The sequence below is a fragment of the Poromitra crassiceps genome, assembly GCF_964638095.1.
Source record: "Poromitra crassiceps genome assembly, chromosome: 3".
NCBI lineage: Eukaryota > Metazoa > Chordata > Actinopteri > Beryciformes > Melamphaidae > Poromitra > Poromitra crassiceps.
This window is the reverse complement of record NC_139625.1, coordinates 59,902,312-59,923,700: the sequence shown is the minus strand read 5'-3', so window position 1 is coordinate 59,923,700 and position 21,389 is coordinate 59,902,312. Positions and strand designations below refer to the sequence as shown.

Genomic DNA, 21,389 nt, shown 5'->3' with positions numbered 1-21,389 from the left:
TGAAGGCAAAGAGAAAGCAAGAGAAATCAAGAATGAGTTGAGAAGAAAGGGAGCAGGATCATTTGCTAATGAGTGAAGATGGAGATGATAATGGTGATAATGGCGGCCACTCAGGATCAGACGGGCACCTTGCCAACATTTCTTTGGCATGGGAAACTCCATCTGCCCGGGGTGAAAACGCCAGCTAAAGGGACCCCTCTTCACCGCTTCCAAGTAGGATAATAGTGAGGTGCGAAACCTATTGATTGTGCCCACTCCTCCACTCCTTGACCTTGCATCAGATGCATTCTGCTTTGAGGCTTTGTTATATTTAGAGCGGCTCAAAAATCAAAGACGATGCATGCACAAAAGCAGGGCTGACGGACTGAATTACTGTATGATCAAAGCCCAAACACGACTCTACATGGAATTTCAGTGGGAATTTTAATCAATGGAATGTACTGTAATGAACAAACAAAGTGACAGACTAACAGACGGAATACACTACACAAGATCATATTTACTATGTGAGTGAGCAAAGAGATAACAGAGAATATAGAAGGGAACAAATGGGATGGAAAATCACTTCCTCTTTAAAGGATGGGTTTTCCGTGGGGAATATGAATATATATTAAATCTCACGCCCCTAAGGTTTTCGAATCCGTTGAAATTTTTGAAATTGGATATTCACTGCCAGAGATATCAAGCATCTCTCACATATTTTTTGGGCCAGCCGACGCGTTTCGCGTCATCTGGCCTAAGTCCGCCTTGCGGAAGTCGTGCACCTATGAACTACAACTGTTGTTGGCCATGGTCCCGCCTCTAGAGGTCCTCCACGCCCCTTCAGAGGCCTTGACCAAAACAAAAACGCAGCCATCTTGTCAACCGCCTAGCCTGCTGTAGCTAATATTAGCTTCCCATAGTTCCTTGCAAAGAGACCATTATCTCGGGAACGGAAGCACTAATCGACACGGGACTGGCGGCATTGGAAAGCTCGTCAAATTTTACATCTAGTAGTAGGTGGGTTGAAGTAACGAAATCAACGCTGAGCAATGTACCCGTTTTTACACATTTTTACAGAAAATAGTTACAACATCAGATGCGCGTAACTCCTACGAAAATGCCTTAAAATGCATGAAATTTTTTTTATGAAGACATCTCCCGACATATATACTACCGTTTACATTTGGTGCAATTTGGAGGCAATTTTATTTTCGATTTATTTCTTGTTCTTTGTATATTTCATTGTCGAAGCCTTCTTCTTCTTCTTCTTTGAGTTTTATGGCGGTTGGCAAACATATATGTGCATTACCGCCACCTACTGGAGTTTGATATCAGCCAAATGCCTGAGGGGTGGGCATAAAAACGAAGGCCACGCGAGCCCAGTGCATTGTGGGAAATGTAGTATTTCGAGTCCCCGCACCCGCACCTCCCCCCCACCACCCCCCCCCACACACAGAGTGGATTTCGGTTGATATCTCTGTGAGTAAACCTCCAATTTCAAAAATTTCAACGGATTCGAAAACCTTAGGGGCGTGAGATTTAATATATATTCATATTCCCCACGGAAAACCCATCCTTTAAGCAGATGAGCAGTATGAATGAGATATTGCTGCATCAACACATGACTGACAGCATGAAAAGGAATCCAGCACATGAAATGCAACTTGTTGTACATTTAAATTGTTTTTCTATCTGTTTGTAGAACAGGATCTTCATTTAAAGTGTGTTTCTGTCTGTTTGTAGAACAGGATCTTCATTTAAAGTGTGTTTCTGTCTGTTTGTAGAACAGGATCTTCATTTAAAGTGTTTCTGTCTCTTTGTAGAACAGGATCTTCATTTAAAGTGTGTTTCTGTCTGTTTGTAGAACAGGATCTTCATTTAAAGTGTGTTTCTGTCTGTTTGTAGAACAGGATCTTCCCAAGAACTCATGGAGTGTGCGGTGTACTTGCTCTACTTGTTGTTTTTATTCCCACACCTCTACAGTATACCTTTGCGGCATCAAACCTCTACCTCTCTAACGTTCTACAGAAAACCATTTTCTACAAATCATGTTTGTTCTTTATCGAGTGGTGTGTATGTGTCATTAATAAAACTAAGCAAAAGTGTTTTATTTGATTTGATTTTATCTCGGATTTCCCCCCGTTTTCTCCCCAGTTGTACTTGGCCCCAGTTGTACTTGGCCAGTGCTGTCCCGGTCATTGCTCCACCCCCCCTGCCGATCTGGGGAGAGTTGTAGACTTGCACTTTCTTCCTCCGATACATATGCAGTCCACACAGTTCTATTTATTTTTACTCTATGCAGATAGGCTACTGTATGGTGAATGGATGTGCTTGTGTATGTGGCACTGTTTGTTTACATGACTAATACAGTGATTAATTTGTCTCTAAGATATTACACATTTTAAACCTGTATGACAGGGAGGGGGCCCCGCGTACCACCAGTGGTACCCGCACCGTGCCACAGCTTGAGAACCACTGAGCCCCTCCTGTAAATAATTAATCTCCCTCTTAGCTCCCCCAGCCACAATTGTCTGGAGCTGCTACTGGACGTACTGTAGCGCGTGGGAGGATTACGCTATTCCCCCCAGTTCCCCTCCCCCAGACCAGGTGCCCCGACCGACCAGAGGAGGCATTAGTGCAGCGACCCATCTAAATAAACAGTTTTATTCCAGTTTTCGACCCATATCGTCATAATCTGATCCCTAAAGAACCAGACTGCTATTATCCCGGGGGAGAGCCCCTCCATTCTCCATTCTCCATTCCCCCTATATTCTCACTGACCCGACAGGAGGAAATGGGATGCCTGTAACTACCGCTGAAAAGAGCCCGGGGGAGAATTAGCAGTCTGATGGTTCCTTAGGGATCAGATTATGACGATATGGGTCGAAAACGGGAATAAAACTGTCTATTTACATGGATGAAAAGCACGCTGCCACGTGGCCCCCATGGAGCTCCATTCTAGGACTGGCTTTCACACTATTGATCTCAAAACAACGCCTAAGACGGACAAAAACACTGCGGAGAACACTGGGTGAGTCGTCAGATAATAATTAATGTGAGGAGAGGGCTCCAGGTTAAAAAAAAACGAAAGTCTCCTTTAATATCAGCTAGAGCAGTGGTTCTCAACGTGGGATCCGGGGACCATCAGGGGTCCTTGAGGGGGTTCCAGGGGGTCCCCAGGAAATATGGTTAAACTTATTAAACTTATAAGGATTCTTTATTTATAATAAGTTAACACAATTAGAAAATGTAGAATAATGATTATTTTGGTCATCACTGTTATCTCTCTACATACAATACAAATAGCCATGGAATTCTAGACAAAATCATATCTAACAATAAAGATTATTCTCAGATTTGGTTCCAAGAGACAGAATCTCATCACTGAGCTGGAGTACCTGAGGAGCTCTTGTCCTTCATGGGCGTCATGTATCCGTCCTCATCTGTGTCCCCTCTGGGTCCACGCTCCCCTAGGAAGACAGTGGGGTCGGCGCTGTACCTCTGGCCCCCGCTGTCCTCGACCCCAGCCCGACTGAGGCTCTTCTTGTGCAGGGTGCCGTTACATCGCTGGTCCTCCAGCAGGCCCTGACCTGGGCCCCCCGTGGCCTCCTGGGCCACACATGCCGGGGCCCCCACTACAGAGCCCTCTTCAGGGCCTGGACCGCCGTCACGATAGCCAAACTGGTTCTGGGGTAAAGGGTGTGTGGGGTGGGAGGTGGGGGTCGTAAGAGAAAGGAAAAAATCCGATATGAGCACACTGACAGTTTGTCTTATTTTCTCTGAACTTTAGTGCAAAAGTTTACATTACATTACATTTGCATTCTGACTTTTTTTTTCCCGTCCCGCTTTTTATCCCATTTTTATCCCCCATTAGTGCGAATTTTTTATTTATTTAATATGCTGGTTGCTGCTCCACCCTCTGCTGATCTGGGGAGAGCCGAAACTGGCTCCATGCTTTCTCAGAGACATGGGCAGTAGCCAGCCGCTTCTTTTCACCTGACAGGGGAAGCTTCACCGGTAGGACATAGCAGGTGGGAGGATCACGCTATTCCAACGAGTTCCCCTCCCTCTGAACAGGCGATTACAAACGAGGAATTTGACTTGGTACAAGTATGCAGTGCAGCGGTCACATCAACAGTACAAGACAAAGCAATTGTTATTGTTGTTGAATATGTTTGCGAATGAAAATGTCAGTTTTCGAGCCCTTTTTGTGGCCTCATTCAACTACAAACTCGTCTAGCTGCGCTGGATTAGTTGTGGTTTTTTGTAGCTCTGGTTTTCATGGCGGTCAAGTGCCCAATAACTCCCATGTTAAAACTAGTGGATTATTTCTTTAAACCACACCACAGTTCACATGGAGCAGGATAGAGGCGCCACCAGAGTTCAGATAACAGTGTTCTCACCTGCCCAATTAACCAAACTAAAGGACTGAACACTCCAGATCAGATAACAGTGTTTTCACCTGCCCAATTAACCAAACTAAAGGACTGAACACTCCAGATCAGATAACAGTGTTTTCACATGCCCAATTAACCAAACTAAAGGACTGAACACTCCAGATCAGATAAGAGTGTTTTCACATGCCCAATTAATCAAACTAAAGGACTGAACACTCCAGAGTTTGATTAAACTGCTCCAAACATGCTTGGTATAAATGCTCCCTAATTCATTGAAGGTTACCAGCTTGCCCGACTACAGAGCATTAACCAGGAGAGAAAAATAAATTAAATAAAAACAGTTTGAGCCAGAGCTACTGTACGCCACCTGCAGGGAAGAAAGGAAGACATTTGAACCCCTGATGCTGCCTACTGAAGGTGCATTTCTCCAACAAAGTTGTGTGGGTGTAGTCATCAGCCTCAGGGACGGCAAGGGGCCGGCAAGCCAAAGCTACAATCCAAACACCTGCACCTCCAAAAAGAACAAAAAACAAGAAAAAACAAAACATGATATCTGAAGTCAAGGGTTTCTTATGGTGCTGTGTTGACTTGCCGGGGGCAATTTCACCCAGGCCTACCCTTCTGCACTCTTTCCAACTGCAACAACTACAGCAGCAATTACAGGAAGTGGCGTTACAAAACACAACAGGAAAAAAAACACACCCCAGGGTTATATCTGCCCACCTCCTCCCATTGTCTTCCCTCCACTGCCCCCTTTGCAATCTTCCAAACTTGCTAACTTTCCCCTGCTCCAAACCTCTCTGTCGTCCCGTCTTCAAAGCCGGTCATTATCCTCTCACCTTTTCAAGTAGGAGTGAGAGCAAACCAGCCCAGATTAGACAGCCGCCTGTATCGGGTGGCGTCTGCACCGCAACCTGAATAACTCACTTCCCCTGGCAAAGACCTGAATAACTCACTTCCCCTGGCAACCTGAATAACTCACTTCCCCTGGCAACCTGAATAACCTGAGCAACCTGAATAACTCACTTCCCCTGGCAACCTGAATAACCTGAGCAACCTGAATAACTCACTTCCCCTGGCAACCTGAATAACTCACTTCCCCTGGCAACCTGAATAACCTGAGCAACCTGAATAACTCACTTCCCCTGGCAACCTGAATAACCTGAGCAACCTGAATAACTCACTTCCCCTGGCAAAGGAATAACTAACTTCCCCTGGCAACCTGAATAACTAACTTCCCCTGGCAACCTGAATAACTCACTTCCCCTGGCAACCTGAATAACTCACTTCCCCTGGCAACCTGAATAACCTGAGCAACCTGAATAACTCACTTCCCCTGGCAACCTGAATAACCTGAGCAACCTGAATAACTCACTTCCCCTGGCAAAGGAATAACTAACTTCCCCTGGCAACCTGAATAACTAACTTCCCCTGGCAACCTGAATAACTCACTTCCCCTGGCAACCTGAATAACTCACTTCCCCTGGCAACCTGAATAACCTGAGCAACCTGAATAACTCACTTCCCCTGGCAACCTGAATAACCTGAGCAACCTGAATAACTCACTTCCCCTGGCAAAGGAATAACTAACTTCCCCTGGCAACCTGAATAACTAACTTCCCCTGGCAACCTGAATAACTCACTTCCCCTGGCAACCTGAATAACTCACTTCCCCTGGCAACCTGAATAACTCACTTCCCCTGGCAACCTGAATAACTCACTTCCACTGGCAAAGGAATAACTCACTTCCCCTGGCAACCTGAATAACTCACTTCCCCTGGCAAAGGAATAACTAACTTCCCCTGGCAACCCGAATAACTCACTTCCCCATGGCAACCTGAATAACTCACTTCCCCATGGCAACCTGAATAACTCACTTCCCCTGGCAACCTGAATAACTCACTTCCCCTGGCAACCTGAATAACTCACTTCCCCATGGCAACCTGAATAACTCACTTCCCCATGGCAACCTGAATAACTCACTTCCCCTGAATAACTCACTTCCCCTGAATAACTAACTTCCCCTGGCAACCTGAATAACTAACTTCCCCTGGCAACCTGAATAACTAACTTCCCCTGAATAACTAACTTCCCCTGACTAACTAACTTCCCCTGGCAACCTGAATAACTAACTGCCCTTGAATAACTCACTTCCCCTGGCAACCCGAATAACTCACTTCCCCTGAATAACTAACTTCCCCTGGCAACCTGAATAACTCACTTCCCCTGAATAACTAACTTCCCCTGGCAACCTGAATAACTCACTTCCCCTGAATAACTAACTTCCCCTGGCAACCTGAATAACTAACTTCCCCTGACTAACTAACTTCCCCTGGCAACCTGAATAACTAACTTCCCCTGGCAACCTGAATAACTAACTTCCCCTGAATAACTCACTTCCCCTGGCAACCTGAATAACTAACTTCCCCTGAATAACTAACTTCCCCTGACTAACTAACTTCCCCTGGCAACCTGAATAACTAACTTCCCCTGAATAACTCACTTCCCCTGGCAACCCGAATAACTCACTTCCCCTGGCAAACCTGAATAACCTGAGCAACCTGAATAACTAACTTCGCCTGGCAACCTGAATAACCTGAGCAACCTGAATAACTAACTTCCCCTGGCAAAGCAACCTGAATAACTAAGTTCCCCTGGCAAAGCAACCTGAATAACTCACTTCCCCTGGCAAAGACCTGAATAACTCACTTCCCCTGGCAACCTGAATAACCTGAGCAACCTGAATAACTCACTTCCCCTGGCAAAGGAATAACTAACTTCCCCTGGCAACCTGAATAACTCACTTCCCCTGGCAAAGCAACCTGAATAACTAACTTCCCCTGGCAACCTGAATAACTCACTTCCCCTGGCAAAGCAACCTGAATAACTCACTTCCCCTGGCAACCTGAATAACTCACTTCCCCTGGCAACCTGAATAACTCACTTCCCCTGGCAACCTGAATAACTAACTTCCCCTGGCAAAGCAACCTGAATAACTAAGTTCCCCTGGCAAAGCAACCTGAATAACTCACTTCCCCTGGCAAAGACCTGAATAACTCACTTCCCCTGGCAACCTGAATAACCTGAGCAACCTGAATAACTCACTTCCCCTGGCAAAGGAATAACTAACTTCCCCTGGCAACCTGAATAACTAACTTCCCCTGGCAAAGACCTGAATAACTCACTTCCCCTGGCAACCTGAATAACTCACTTCCCCTGGCAAAGCAACCTGAATAACTAACTTCCCCTGGCAACCTGAATAACTCACTTCCCCTGGCAAAGCAACCTGAATAACTCACTTCCCCTGGCAACCTGAATAACTAACTTCCCCTGGCAACCTGAATAACTCACTTCCCCTGGCAACCTGAATAACTCACTTCCCCTGGCAAAGCAACCTGAATAACTAACTTCCCCTGGCAACCTGAATAACTCACTTCCCCTGGCAAAGCAACCTGAATAACTCACTTCCCCTGGCAACCTGAATAACTAACTTCCCCTGGCAACCTGAATAACTCACTTCCCCTGGCAACCTGAATAACTAACTTCCCCTGGCAACCTGAATAACTCACTTCCCCTGGCAACCTGAATAACTAACTTCCCCTGGCAACCTGAATAACTCACTTCCCCTGGCAAAGGCGGCTGACGGATTTCGACAATGAATTCCAATCCCTGTCTGGGCGCGCACGGCTTTTGACTGCATAATAAAAAGAGTTTCCGTCCGCCATGGGTGCATTGACCTTGAACGTGTGGGACACCTCGATGCATTACGGTGTGTGTTGGCGTGTGGGACACCTCCATGCATTCCGGTGTGTGTTGGCGTGTATGTGTGTGTTTGTGGGACACCTCCATGCATTACGGTGTGTGTTGGCGTGTATGTGTGTGTTTGTGGGACACCTCCATGCATTACGGTGTGTGTTGGCGTGTATGTGTGTGTTTGTGGGACACCTTGATGCATTACGGTGTGTGTTGGCGTGTATGTGTGTGTTTGTGGGACACCTTGATGCATTACGGTGTGTGTTGGCGTGTATGTGTGTGTTTGTGGGACACCTCGATGCATTACGGTGTGTGTTGGCGTGTATGTGTGTGTTTGTGGGACACCTTGATGCATTACGGTGTGTGTTGGCGTGTATGTGTGTGTTTGTGGGACACCTCCATGCATTACGGTGTGTGTTGGCGTGTATGTGTGTGTTTGTGGGACACCTCCATGCATTACGGTGTGTGTTGGCGTGTATGTGTGTGTTTGTGGGACACCTCCATGCATTACGGTGTGTGTTGGCGTGTATGTGTGTGTTTGTGGGACACCTCCATGCATTACGGTGTGTGTTGGCGTGTATGTGTGTGTTTGTGGGACACCTTGATGCATTACGGTGTGTGTTGGCGTGTATGTGTGTGTTTGTGGGACACCTCCATGCATTACGGTGTGTGTTGGCGTGTATGTGTGTGTTTGTGGGACACCTCGATGCATTACGGTGTGTGTTGGCGTGTATGTGTGTGTTTGTGGGACACCTCGATGCATTACGGTGTGTGTTGGCGTGTATGTGTGTGTTTGTGGGACACCTTGATGCATTACGGTGTGTGTTGGCGTGTATGTGTGTGTTTGTGGGACACCTTGATGCATTACGGTGTGTGTTGGCGTGTATGTGTGTGTTTGTGGGACACCTCGATGCATTACGGTGTGTGTTGGCGTGTATGTGTGTGTTTGCGAGGGAACGAAGGCGGTACATAAGATGCAGAAGCATGGGCCGGAGGCACATGCTAGATGCTGCAGAGCAAATAGCCATGCCTGCACATTGTCTCTAAGTAAATGGCCCCAGCATTTGAAGGCAGCGCGTGTTATTTGCTTAGCGGGGCCTGGGTAATGGAACCTGGGGCCAGGGGAGCCGGCAGATAAAGAGCCCAGGCTTCAGTCACACACGCTGGGATGGAAATGATGGAGGTGGGCCATTAGCAGACCCGGAGTGCGAGGACACATTGGAAATCATCTGTGTATTGGAAGTTGTTAACCACCTTGAGCACTTCGAGAGGACACTGAGTCGAGCCGTTTTTGACCGGGTAGCACTTAAATCTATAATACATTGAGGTTGAAATTGAGTCAGTAGTCTTTGAGTGATTTTTCTAGAAATGATGGGTAAAGGTTATACTAAAGGATATTTAATTACTGTATGTCACACTATTTGAATAAGACACTACAGTATGTTATATATATAAATGTACCTGGCGTCTATAAAATACACCTGTTACTCCACAGCCCCCCCCAATAAAAACTGTTAGTTATAGTTTCAGCCATTCACTTCCTAGTGTTTGTTTCCCCACCTACAAGAAGATAAGTCATTTTACAAATTAGCAGCTTATGCTAATGATCTATTGCTCTGATTGGCTGGCCATTCTGGAAGGCCCGTCCTCCTCTTAGCGCTGTTTGGTCGATTTCAGTATGGGCCGCAAAAATGTTTAAAGTGGGCCACGTGATGTTCTTACTCTGTTGGAGTCGACGCGTGGACGGGTGCTGTAGGAGGGTGGGGCCATGTTGAAGGTCCGAGGCACCAGGTACTCCTCAGCATCCATGAAGTCCTCCAGGTCCTCCTCATCCAGGAGACTCTGGAAGAACTTACTGTCGTTGGGGCTGGGAAGCTTCATGCGGTCGTCTCCCTGTCGCACGCACAGTACAAATAAACAAACAGGCGGCATTAAAAAAAAACAGCATTAAAAACCAGCTGTTCATTGCAAAATAAGTCAGTCTCAAAAGTGGATAGTCCAATGCTGATACTCAACATAATTCAAAATAGTGCAAAAAGTATAGTGGTTTATATTCAGAGTCTAGGTGAGGGTTCATTTGGATTAGGGTTGGGCTTGCGGTTTAGGGTTAAGGTTACATAATCTATTGAGATGTAGCAAAGAGGTAAGTGACACTTTGATGAACATCTACTTTTTGTCACCTGATAGTTTGAATGGGCTATCCAAATAGAGTGTTACCAAGTCATTTAATCTAGTGCAGAGATCAGAATTATTTAAAGTCCCTGGAAACCAGAAATATTTCTTTATTATTTAGCATTTTGAGTTCATCACATCACAGGACCCTATGTTAATAAGCCACCAGCCAAATTTGAACGATGATGAACGTCGCAAAGTATATAAATTTAGGTTTGACAGTCATGGCAAAAGTCATGAGAATCAATTAGTTTTTAGAGTGTATTTTCTCCCGCGGACTGTGTGGGCGTGTCCCGTCTGCAGCAGGGAAATTTCTCTCTCCTTCTCTCTCTCTCGGAGAGAGAGGGAGATAAGGAGAGAGAGAGAAGGAAAGAGACATACATGGGGTGAGTGTGTGTGTGTGTGTGTGTGTGTGTGTGTGTGTGTGTGTGTGTTCACGCGTTGCTCGCGCATAGCGTACTGAGAGGAAGAGATCTCTGTTCTGCGAGTGCACAGCGCTAGTGTGTGTGTCTGTGTGTGTGAGTAACCTCGCACACACTGCCTGCTCTCTCTCTCTCTCTCTCACTACTCCCGAGAGAGAGAGAGAGAGAGAGAGAGCGAGCAGGCAGATAGCGCTGACACACAGCATGTACAAAGGTTATATAGAGCTTATGACGTCATAAGATTCTGCATTTGGGCACCTCGCGCACTGCTCTCTTCAATGAGGAAGTACCTTGTAGAATCTTGTAGGAAAGTGTCGATTTTAAGGCTTTGGGATAATTTCGGAGGCACACAATTACTAACATAAGACCCTAAATAACATAGTTAGAACGTTTTTGTGGATTTTGGTTTCCAGGGACTTTAAACATCTGTCTCCCAATGGGGTGAAGACTTTTAGTGATCTGCCTTCTTTAACAGTGTCGTTTCTAAAGTGAAGATTTTAAATATCATTAAACTGCATTCAAGACCTTTAAAGGCCTCGAGCGGAGATTATATAATTTTATACATTTGAAGACGTTTGGGGGACCTGCAGACACCCTGACTTAATTTGTAATTATGCAAAGATGAAATGCATTTAAAGACAGTTTTCGTGCTTGTATTTAAGAAGTTTGGTACTTGGTTTATAGCCTGGTAAAACCATCACGTGAACTCATTCTGTTTCATTATGCAGATCAGTCTGGCCTCTAGCCCGCCCCCAGCGATTTCAGTGGTTGGAAGTAATGTTACTTGCCTTAATAGACAACTCATTCAGCCAATCAGTGTCGCCAAATCCACTAGGAAGAACAGCGAAAACGCCTTTTCCCTCCAAGAAACTCAGCTTGTGCATACTCTTGTTCTTGTTTAAAGGAAGTGCTTATGTTGTGTATGTGTTTTTTAAAGGCTTTCCATCTGCATAATTACTGACATTGTAATGATACAAAGCGGGTTGAACATCTGCAAAGCCTCCCTTTAGGTTAGGTTAGGTTTATTTCATATGGACATCACAGAGCATTGGAGATGTAACATACATGTATGCACAACAATACACAGTGTTAAGTGTTTATAGCGGAATGCTAATTTTCAACACTTGTCCATAGGCGACTCCTACACCAAAACACAACCCAAAAGCACATACCCAAAAAGAAGCATAATCAAATATAAAACCACAAGAGTAAAGCTATACATACAAATGTATAAACCAAATAAATGACATCTTCCTGGCCTCCTGGCTTCAATTTATTTGGTTTAGATAGGCTGTTATAATTATCACATTAGCGGAGAAGAGTGGAAATTCCATTCTCTATCATTGGGTCTATCTCTGGAAAAACTGCACTTACAGCTGTGTTTACTCTACTAACATTAACGTTAGTGCTCGTTGCTTCAGAAGCCACCATATAGTTTTGCTTTTGCCGGTCCCTGATTGGCCGGTTACGTTGTCAACTACGAGGCAGGTCCCTGAATGGCCCGGTTACATTTCTGGAAATCGCTGATCCGTAGAACGAAACAGAATATGAGGTCATGTGATCAGGATGGGTTTATCAGGCTACATTATGGTGACTTGATTTGTGAACGGTTGCATGGAGAGGCCTTATTATCCAATGCTCCAAACACACCTGGATGACCAGGTAGCGCTGGGGGTCACGGGCCATTCTGCAGAACTCGGCCGCCAGCTCCTTGAACTTTGGCCTGCTGTCGGCGTCAATCATCCAGCCTGGGGAGAGGGAGGCAGACAGACAGGGGAGGCGGGTGAGGGAGAAAAAAGGGATGGAAGAGAACAGGAAGGGAGTCGATGGAGAAAGGGAGTGGGAAAGAGAGAAGGAAAAGATGGATAATGGACTTTGAATTAATTTGGAGCAGTATTTCTTTGGTAGTTTATTGCCATTCTCCCTGGAAGATTACTGATTTGCTTTTGCTTTGGCAGCTTGTCATCATTCAGTCTCAACAGAGCCTTGTCCTAGACATCCTGTGTCTGTGTGTGTGTGTGTGTGTGTGTGTGTGTGTGTGTGTGTGTGTGTGTGTGTGTGTGTGTGTGTGTGTGTGTGTGTGTGTGTTGTGCACATGAATTTGCGCACAAACATAGTAAGCCTACATTTTACTACTGTATTTCATTCCAAAATTATTTTTCTGATGATTATTTTCCATATGTGAGAAATAATAATGTTATCAGCTGTTATACACCATCATAACAAATCTCATGAATCTCAAATGTACGGCAACCATTTTAGCCTAAAATGGTTGCCGTACAAATGGGACAAATGAAATGTGGCCTCAAGCTATAATGTGTATCTACTGTATCTGACTATTCTCACACAGGTGTCTGCTTTTTGCAACGTGATTTACAGTTGCTTGTCGATCCCAAACCAGTTCTCCTTAAACTCTGACTCTCTGCTGTCATCTCACCTCTCCTCCTTCGCTCCACTCATGTAATTCCCACTTCTAGCGCCCCATGCAGGCACATTGCCTACACTACAGGTCCTTTACTCCGGCAATTAAACTCCATTTCCTCTCTATCGGGACGGCGCGTAGGCAGCAGGATGCGCAGTGTTACGGAGGAATCAAATCACAGACAACGGCTCACAGTCAACATCTCATTTGCATTAATGTGGGCAATTGCATTTCTTTCCCCCTTCTGGCTCTTGATAGGGTGGCCTGACCCTCCCCTCGCTCCACTCAACACTTAACCTGCTGGCTAATTCAGAAACACATAAAGTTAATGCCTTTTGTGTTTTGTGTTCATATAGGATCATAACTGGATGATTGGACTTGTCACAAGAGGCGAGACATATTGTAGGACCTTGCAGAGCTGTCATGTTCGGGGGTCTGTAGCATTGCATTGTGGGCAGAATCGACCTCTGGGAAGCATAAGCATGAACTTACATTGATAAGAACTGAAGGCTAATAGGTTGTGCAGCAGCAGAGCTACGCCTCCGCCATTTTGGCCTGAAGGAGACCACCGTAATGCAGTAAAACGTCCTGCATACAAACAGGCATACAAAATTACCTCTACCGATATGGCCTGTGTTCTTCCCGGTCCTGGTGTGTCTCTGCGTCATGGTTCTGTGCTGTTGTAAGGAGGCGTTTTCAGGCCAAAATGGTGGCAGCGCTGTTGTCAAAAAAGCATCGTCTCTTGCCTTCTATACACTTTGGTGCAAGTTCCTCAGCATTATAGTGGATAAAAACAAGAGTGAACCCTCAAAAAAGGGCACATGCACAAAAAAGCTACTCAATTACAGTAATTAGTTGATTGCATTATTGTTCCAGAAGGAAATAAATCAACTGGATTTGTTTTTTAGGCTGAAAAGGCTTTCATGCTGGCTTCCACATTGTCCAAAAACCATTGGCAGTGCTTTCTCATTTGGAAACAGCAATCACATAACAGATATTATGACATTTCAGTTGGATGAAGATTTTTGTCTTTTTCCTCGGGAGCACATTTTGATATCACAAGCCCAAAGCCTGGGGAAGCAAACACCACATTTTACATTCTAGGCATTGGGCTTACAGTGAGTGCAATAGTCCAATAAGCTTCACTTCCTAGATCGCCAGAAATCGCAAGCAGCCAATAAATAAAGAGTGCGATATCTTAGCGCTTAGTGAATATTAGTGCGCGTACTGTAGAACCATTACATGAGAGTGGACTGTGTGGGAATAGACCCTTTTCACAGCTGCCGTTTTGTGTCTAAAAGGCAGGATAAACACAACCAACAACCAACTCACTCGCCCCAGCACTGGAACACCTACAGTAAATGGACTGGAAGTTGGACATTCTATGTTTTGGTACACCTGTGTTTATCCTGCCTTGTAGACACAAAATGGCCACCGTGAAAAGGGTCTATCGAAAGGAATAAGAATGAAGGAGATATAAGGGACATTTTAAAAGAACAGTTAGTAAGTAGAGAGGAGATATCACTCGCTGAGGAGAGGCTGATGAGAACAGTTAGTAAGTAGAGAGGAGATATCACTCGCTGAGGAGAGGCTGATGAGAACAGTTAGTAAGTAGAGAGGAGATATCACTCGCTGAGGAGAGGCTGATGTGAGGGAATTTTAAGAGAACAGTTAGTAAGTAGAGAGGAGATATCACTCGCTGAGGAGAGGCTGATGAGAACAGTTAGTAAGTAGAGAGGAGATATCACTCACTGAGGAGAGGCTGATGAGAACAGTTAGTAAGTAGAGAGGAGATATCACTCGCCGAGGAGAGGCTGATGAGAACAGTTAGTAAGTAGAGAGGAGATATCACTCGCCGAGGAGAGGCTGATGTGAGGACATTTGAAGAGAACAGTTAGTAAGTAGAGAGGAGATATCACTCGCCGAGGAGAGGCTGATGTGAGGACATTTGAAGAGAACAGTTAGTAAGTAGAGAGGAGATAACACTCGCCGAGGAGAGGTTGATGTGAGGACATTTGAAGAGAACAGTTAGTAAGTAGAGAGGAGATAACACTCGCCGAGGAGAGGTTGATGTGAGGACATTTGAAGAGAACAGTTAGTAAGTAGAGAGGAGATAACACTCGCCGAGGAGAGGCTGATGTGAGGTTCCTTTTTGAAAAATGAAATTTGGGCCTGGAACAGGAGGGTTACTCCACCGTTGGGTGAGTTTAGTTCTGATGGAGCGATGACAAGGAAGCGGGATATCCAAGCAGCCGGTGGTGACAGAATGCAGAGCGTGGACTGGCGTGCGGGACTGGACCGGCGCCTGGAAGTATGGGGGGCGGGAGGGAGGGGGCGGATCCCGTTACAGCCCATGTTAAGCCAGTACCAGGGGCTTTCAATCAGCTGTTGGAGGGTGTCTGGAGGGGAGGATGAAGAGGAAGCGGGCTGCAGAGTTTTGGATGAGCTGCAGCGGGCTGGATGGAGGGTTTTTCGGGGAGGAGGGAGCCGCGGTCGTCCAGATGGGATGTGACCCGAACAGGGATCTGGGCTGAGTTCCCGGTGGGGAAGAGTCTGATTCAATGGGTGTTGTGTTAGACTGTAAACGGGCAGGATTGGGGTTGTAGATGATGACGGTGAAAATGTCAACCTCAAGGCTTCAAAACACAAGTCTAAAAACCAATGGGTAGCTACGTCCATATTTATTATACGGTCTATGGTCCACACTGCTAGTGTAGTTTGATATGTGTGTGTGTGTGTGTGTGTGTGTGTGTGTGTGTGTGTGTGTGTGTGTGTGCAGGTTAGTTTTCTCACATTTGACCATGACCATGTAGACGTCTATGGTGCAGATGGGTGGCTGGGGCAGACGCTCGCCTTTCTCCAGGATGTCCGGGATTTCCCGCGTGGGAATGCCGTCGTATGGTTTGCCTCCGAAAGTCATCAGCTCCCAGATCGTCACTCCTGGAGAGCGAGAGAGAGAGCAAGATAAAGCCAGTTGACATTGATGAGGAGGTGAGTCAAGGCAAGGAACATAATAAAGGAGGAGACATTACATCATACCAACGTTCTTTGGGGACAGTTCTATTGAAGCTGGAGAAGCACACTAAAACCCAACATATCTATGTCGTATGACATTTGAAAAAATGTACATACAAGGTCTCCGCCCGACAGCGACGATATAGAGGTAGACTCGCTCACGCAAGTTAATGAACTATTCGAAGACCAACAGCAAATAAACAAATGCACACATTAGGAAAAAAAAATGTTAGTGGCCTATTCTCTGAAGAGTGTTCTTTCATCTGGTGGAGGCTTTTCTTCATCAAAGCTAATATGACGTATATGTTGGGTTTTAGTGTGCTTCTCCATGCATCTCCCATAGGCTCTAAAAGAATTGGCCCCATACGATGTTGCTATGCTGTAATGTCTCCTCCTTCTTTATAGGTTCCTTGGAAGACAGAAGGAAGTGAAGGAAGCAGGATGTGTGGTCATGTCCCTCAGTCCTCCCACAGCTATGAGCATAAGAAACAATGACGTCTACTCGCACGGGTGGAAAACAGTTTAACTCTGTGCACCCACCATCACTCCACACATCACTCTGTGCACCCACCATCACTCCACACATCACTCTGTGCACCCACCATAACTCCACACATCACTCTGTGCATCCACCATAACTCCACACATCACTCTGTGCACCCACCATCACTCCACACATCACTCTGTGCACCCACCATAACTCCACACATCACTCTGTGCATCCACCATAACTCCACACATCAATGTGCACCCACCATAACTCCACACATCACTCTGTGCATCCACCATAACTCCACACATCACTCTGTGCACCCACCATAACTCCACACATCACTCTGTGCACCCACCATAACTCCACACATCACTCTGTGCACCCACAATAACTCCACACATCACTCTGTGCACCCACCATAACTCTACACATCACTCTGTGCACCCACCATCACTCTACACATCACTCTGTGCACCCACCATAACTCCACACATCACTCTGTGCACCCACCATCACTCCACACATCACTCTGTGCACCCACCATCACTCTACACATCACTCTGTGCACCCACCATAACTCCACACATCACTCTGTGCACCCACCATCACTCTACACATCACTCTGTGCACCCACCATAACTCCACACGTCACTCTGTGCACCCACCATCACTCCACACATCACTCTGTGCACCCACCATAACTCCACACATCACTCTGTGCACCCACCATCACTCCACACATCACTCTGTGCACCCACAATAACTCCACACATCACTCTGTGCACCCACCATAACTCCACACATCACTCTGTGCACCCACCATCACTCTACACATCACTCTGTGTACCCACCATCACTCCACACATCACTCTGTGCACCCACAATAACTCCACACATCACTCTGTGCACCCACCATAACTCCACACATCACTCTGTGCACCCACCATCACTCCACACATCACTATGTGCACCCACCATAACTCCACACATCACTCTGTGTACCCACAATAACTCCACACATCACTCTGTGCACCCACCATAACTCCACACATCACTCTGTGCACCCACCATCACTCCACACATCACTATGTGCACCCACCATAACTCCACACATCACTCTGTGTACCCACCATCACTCCACACATCACTCTGTGCACCCACCATGACTCCACACATCACTCTGTGCACCCACCATCACTCCACACATCACTCTGTGCACCCACCATAACTCCACACATCAATGTGCACCCACCATAACTCCACACATCACTCTGATGGGTGAACTTCCGGTAGTGGATGCACTCCAGGGCCATCCATTTAACAGGCATCTGAGGAGAGAGAGGGAGGGAGGGAGGGAGGGAGAGAGAAATGGAGGGAGAGATGCATTATTGAGAAAGGGATGAAGGGAGGGAGGAATAGAAGATGGCGATAGGAAGAGGACAAGAGCAAAAAAAATGAATTTCTATTTATTTATGCAGGAATTACAGACAATGTGCCCTATCTGTTAACCTCCTGCATGTGAGATATTGGGAAATTGACAGCGCTTTCAAGCATGGGCTCGGCTTTTGCATTGCTCAATATTACTCAAGCGCCGCGATTGATTAGCTTCAATCTGAGCCAGTGATCATCGATAGCGAGCGGCACATTTTTAAGATACTAAAGGAAATTGTATTGGCCATTTGTCTCCCATTATCCCAATGGCAATTAGCTTTCTAATCGGCGGAGGGTGTGAAATAGTGGCAATAACGGCGGGGCCTTTGACATTCCAGACAAGGACAATGGCTCGTATCGCCATATCCTGACTATCATATGATTTTCATAGCGGCCGCAGAGGGGAATTTGCAGCCGTAGAGCCCACAGAGAAAGGCAATTATCTGGCCTATTGCTGCGGTGAAGCATACCGAACACACACACGAGCGTGAACACATGACACACACACGCAGGTTGGTCATTTTACATACAGCTTCTCTCCTGCGGAAGCCTGGCCCACGCTGGCTCTTCAGGGAAATGAACAGGAAATGAAATGCTTGAGGTTGGAGATGTGGCACTTTCATCTGTGCTGATTTGTCCCCCGTGGCCCGTCTATTTTTACAGCGCACATTATCTGCTGACACCAGCGCTCGTTTATCAAGTCGTCAGCGAGCAGCGACACACGTCAAGGCCCGGTCTGCTTTATGAAAATATTCTCATTCTGAATAGCAGCTCCACGTCCATGTTAAAGGCCACTATTATATTCAGGCGTCCAATCGAATATGAGCAGTGACCAACAAGCCCAGTTGAATAAAAAGTTAATCGGGCTAATTTGCATAGCAAGGCGGGGACAAGACAATGGGACTTGTGGTTATTGTGTTCGGGGCTCAAACAACACACATTTATTGGACCTGCAGCATCGTTATTTGTTTGGATGAAGTCCTTGTAACAGGAAGTTTGCCAGACTTCACCCATCAAAAATGTTTTACAACTAAATAGTCCGAAAAGGCAGGAAAAACGAGGCTTCGTGAGACACATAATGCTTGTTGCCTTTGTTTTTACTGGCCCTTCTGCATTTCAATAACAGGCTACTGTAGATGGGAGACTGAACCTGACAAAAAGACAGACACACACACGCACGCACGCACGCGCACACACACACACACACACACACACACACACACACACACACACACACACACACACACACACACACACACACACACACACACACACCAGGGATCGGGACTTGGACTTGAGTCACACTTAAGTCACACACACAGTGACTTGAGACTCCTAAAAAGACTTGACACTTGATTTGGGACTTTTTTGTTTGGTTTTGCGCATTAACATTAAGGACATGTCTACTAATAGTAATAGGGCTGGCACGGATCAGAAAACCCACGGATCGGATCGCGTGACGGATTTTGAGCCACAGATCACGGATTTTTCGGATCAGCAAAAAAATATACATATATATCAGATTTTTTCTCTCAAAATTAGATTTTCGATTTGATTTTTTAATACTATTATACTTCTCTAACCATTTGTTGCCCTGCACAGCTCAAAAAATATTTTTTTCTCATGACACAATTTATGCTTTTACTCTGAAGGCAGAACAACCCAACTTCCTGTTTTAGGTGGCACTGCGCCTAACTTCCTGGCTGTTGCTTGCTAACGTAAGTAAGTAAGTAAGTAAAACTTTATTTCTATAGCGCCCTTCACAGCACGAGTGCACAGAGTGCTTTACATAAATAAAAACAGTATAAAAAAAAGAATACAAGCACAGGAATAGTATAAAAAGGGGGAAACATAAAACAAAAACAAGGAACATAGGGAAAAAAGGGTGGCTAAGAATGACGCATTAAAGGCCTGCCTAAACAGGTGGGTCTTTAGAAGACGCTTAAATATAAGCTCTGAGGGAGTGGCTCTCAGGTCAGGGGGGAGGGCGTTCCAGAGCCTCGGGGCCGTCGCCTCGAAAGCTCTGTCCCCTTTGGTTTTTAGTTTGGTCCTGGGTACGACCAGGAGCGCCTGGTCAGAGGACCTCAGTGACCGCCTAGAGGAGTAGGGAGGGATGAGGTCAGTGATGTAGGCAGGGGCTTGGCCGAACAGGGATCTATAAGCAAACACAAGGATTTTGAAGTTAATCCTGTGATGAACCGGGAGCCAGTGCAGGGATGCTAAGATGGGGGTGATATGACAAGACTTTTTGACGTAATCACTTGACACAGGTACAGACCAGACCGGGTGAGTCTGGAAACATAATGTTGATGCTACGTTAAGCTACTCCGTGGCCCCACGTGTTGTTTTGTTGTTATGTGTCCAAGGCAACATTTCACCGTCCGGTGATAATGTGTTCGTGAAACGTGTGCGCGTGTGTGTGTTGTGGCTCTCGTTATCTTGTGCAGCCGGCAACACGCTGCTCGCATTCCTGTGCTTTTTCAGAGGTGTTTAAATAAGTTTGTTGTCTTTAGTAGCCACTAGCCACAGCCTTCAGAGAGACTTTACAGCGGCGACAAGGGATGAGGAAGCTCCATTGACGTTCCGAACCGCGTTCCGAACCGTGGGGGCTGATCCGTACGGGTCACGGATTATCCGTGATCCGTGCCAGCCCTAAATAATAATGTCAAGTAATCAATGCTGATACTGTATGATAATAGATAAAAGAGTGAGGATAATACAGGACATGCTTTGAATTCCCTAGTTTATCTATGTAGTGTTCTCAGCATGATCTGCTGCCATGCACCAGATGATAGAACGCTCATCCATAAGAGACTTGAGACTTGACTTGGACTTGCAATGAGTGACTTGTGAGCATCTCTGACACACACACACACACACACACAAACACGCACACACGAACGAACGCACGCATGCCTCCACTTACACCAACCTTGCCCCCGTCCGCGTTGTACTCCTTCTCGTCGGCGTCGAGCAGGCGTGCCAGGCCGAAGTCGGTGATCTTGATGTGGTTGGGCGACTTCACCAACACGTTACGGGCTGCCAAGTCCCTGTGCACCAGCCGCCGCTCCTCCAGGTACATCATGCCCTGAGGCCGAGGGAACGAGGGACCGAGGGAAGGAGAGGAAAGCAGGAGATGACACTTTGACTACGTGTATCATTTCATTTTTTTTATGAACTTTTCTGAACAGTTTGAGATCGTCGATGCGGTAAATGTCAGCACTAACATAAAATCATTGTCATAACTGTCATCATCATTAACCGCCCACCCACAGAGAGAGAGGGAAAGACAGAGAGAGAGA

General features: G+C 46.1%; 1 protein-coding gene across 1 annotated transcript in view; it reads right to left on the bottom strand.

The window, feature by feature from the left end:
- LOC310772857 (receptor tyrosine-protein kinase erbB-4-like) overlaps positions 1-21,389 on the bottom strand; it is a gene marked incomplete at its 3' end in the record, with an annotated part of 279,666 nt that overhangs the window by 2,898 nt on the left and 255,379 nt on the right. The window contains exons 20-25 of the mRNA XM_083632786.1: positions 21,014-21,175; positions 17,909-17,984; positions 15,942-16,088; positions 12,377-12,474; positions 9,855-10,025; positions 3,381-3,669 (exon numbers count right to left, since the gene is read on the bottom strand). Coding sequence (XP_083488912.1) covers positions 3,381-3,669; positions 9,855-10,025; positions 12,377-12,474; positions 15,942-16,088; positions 17,909-17,984; positions 21,014-21,175 — 943 coding nt within the window. The remainder of the gene's footprint in view (positions 1-3,380; positions 3,670-9,854; positions 10,026-12,376; positions 12,475-15,941; positions 16,089-17,908; positions 17,985-21,013; positions 21,176-21,389) is intronic.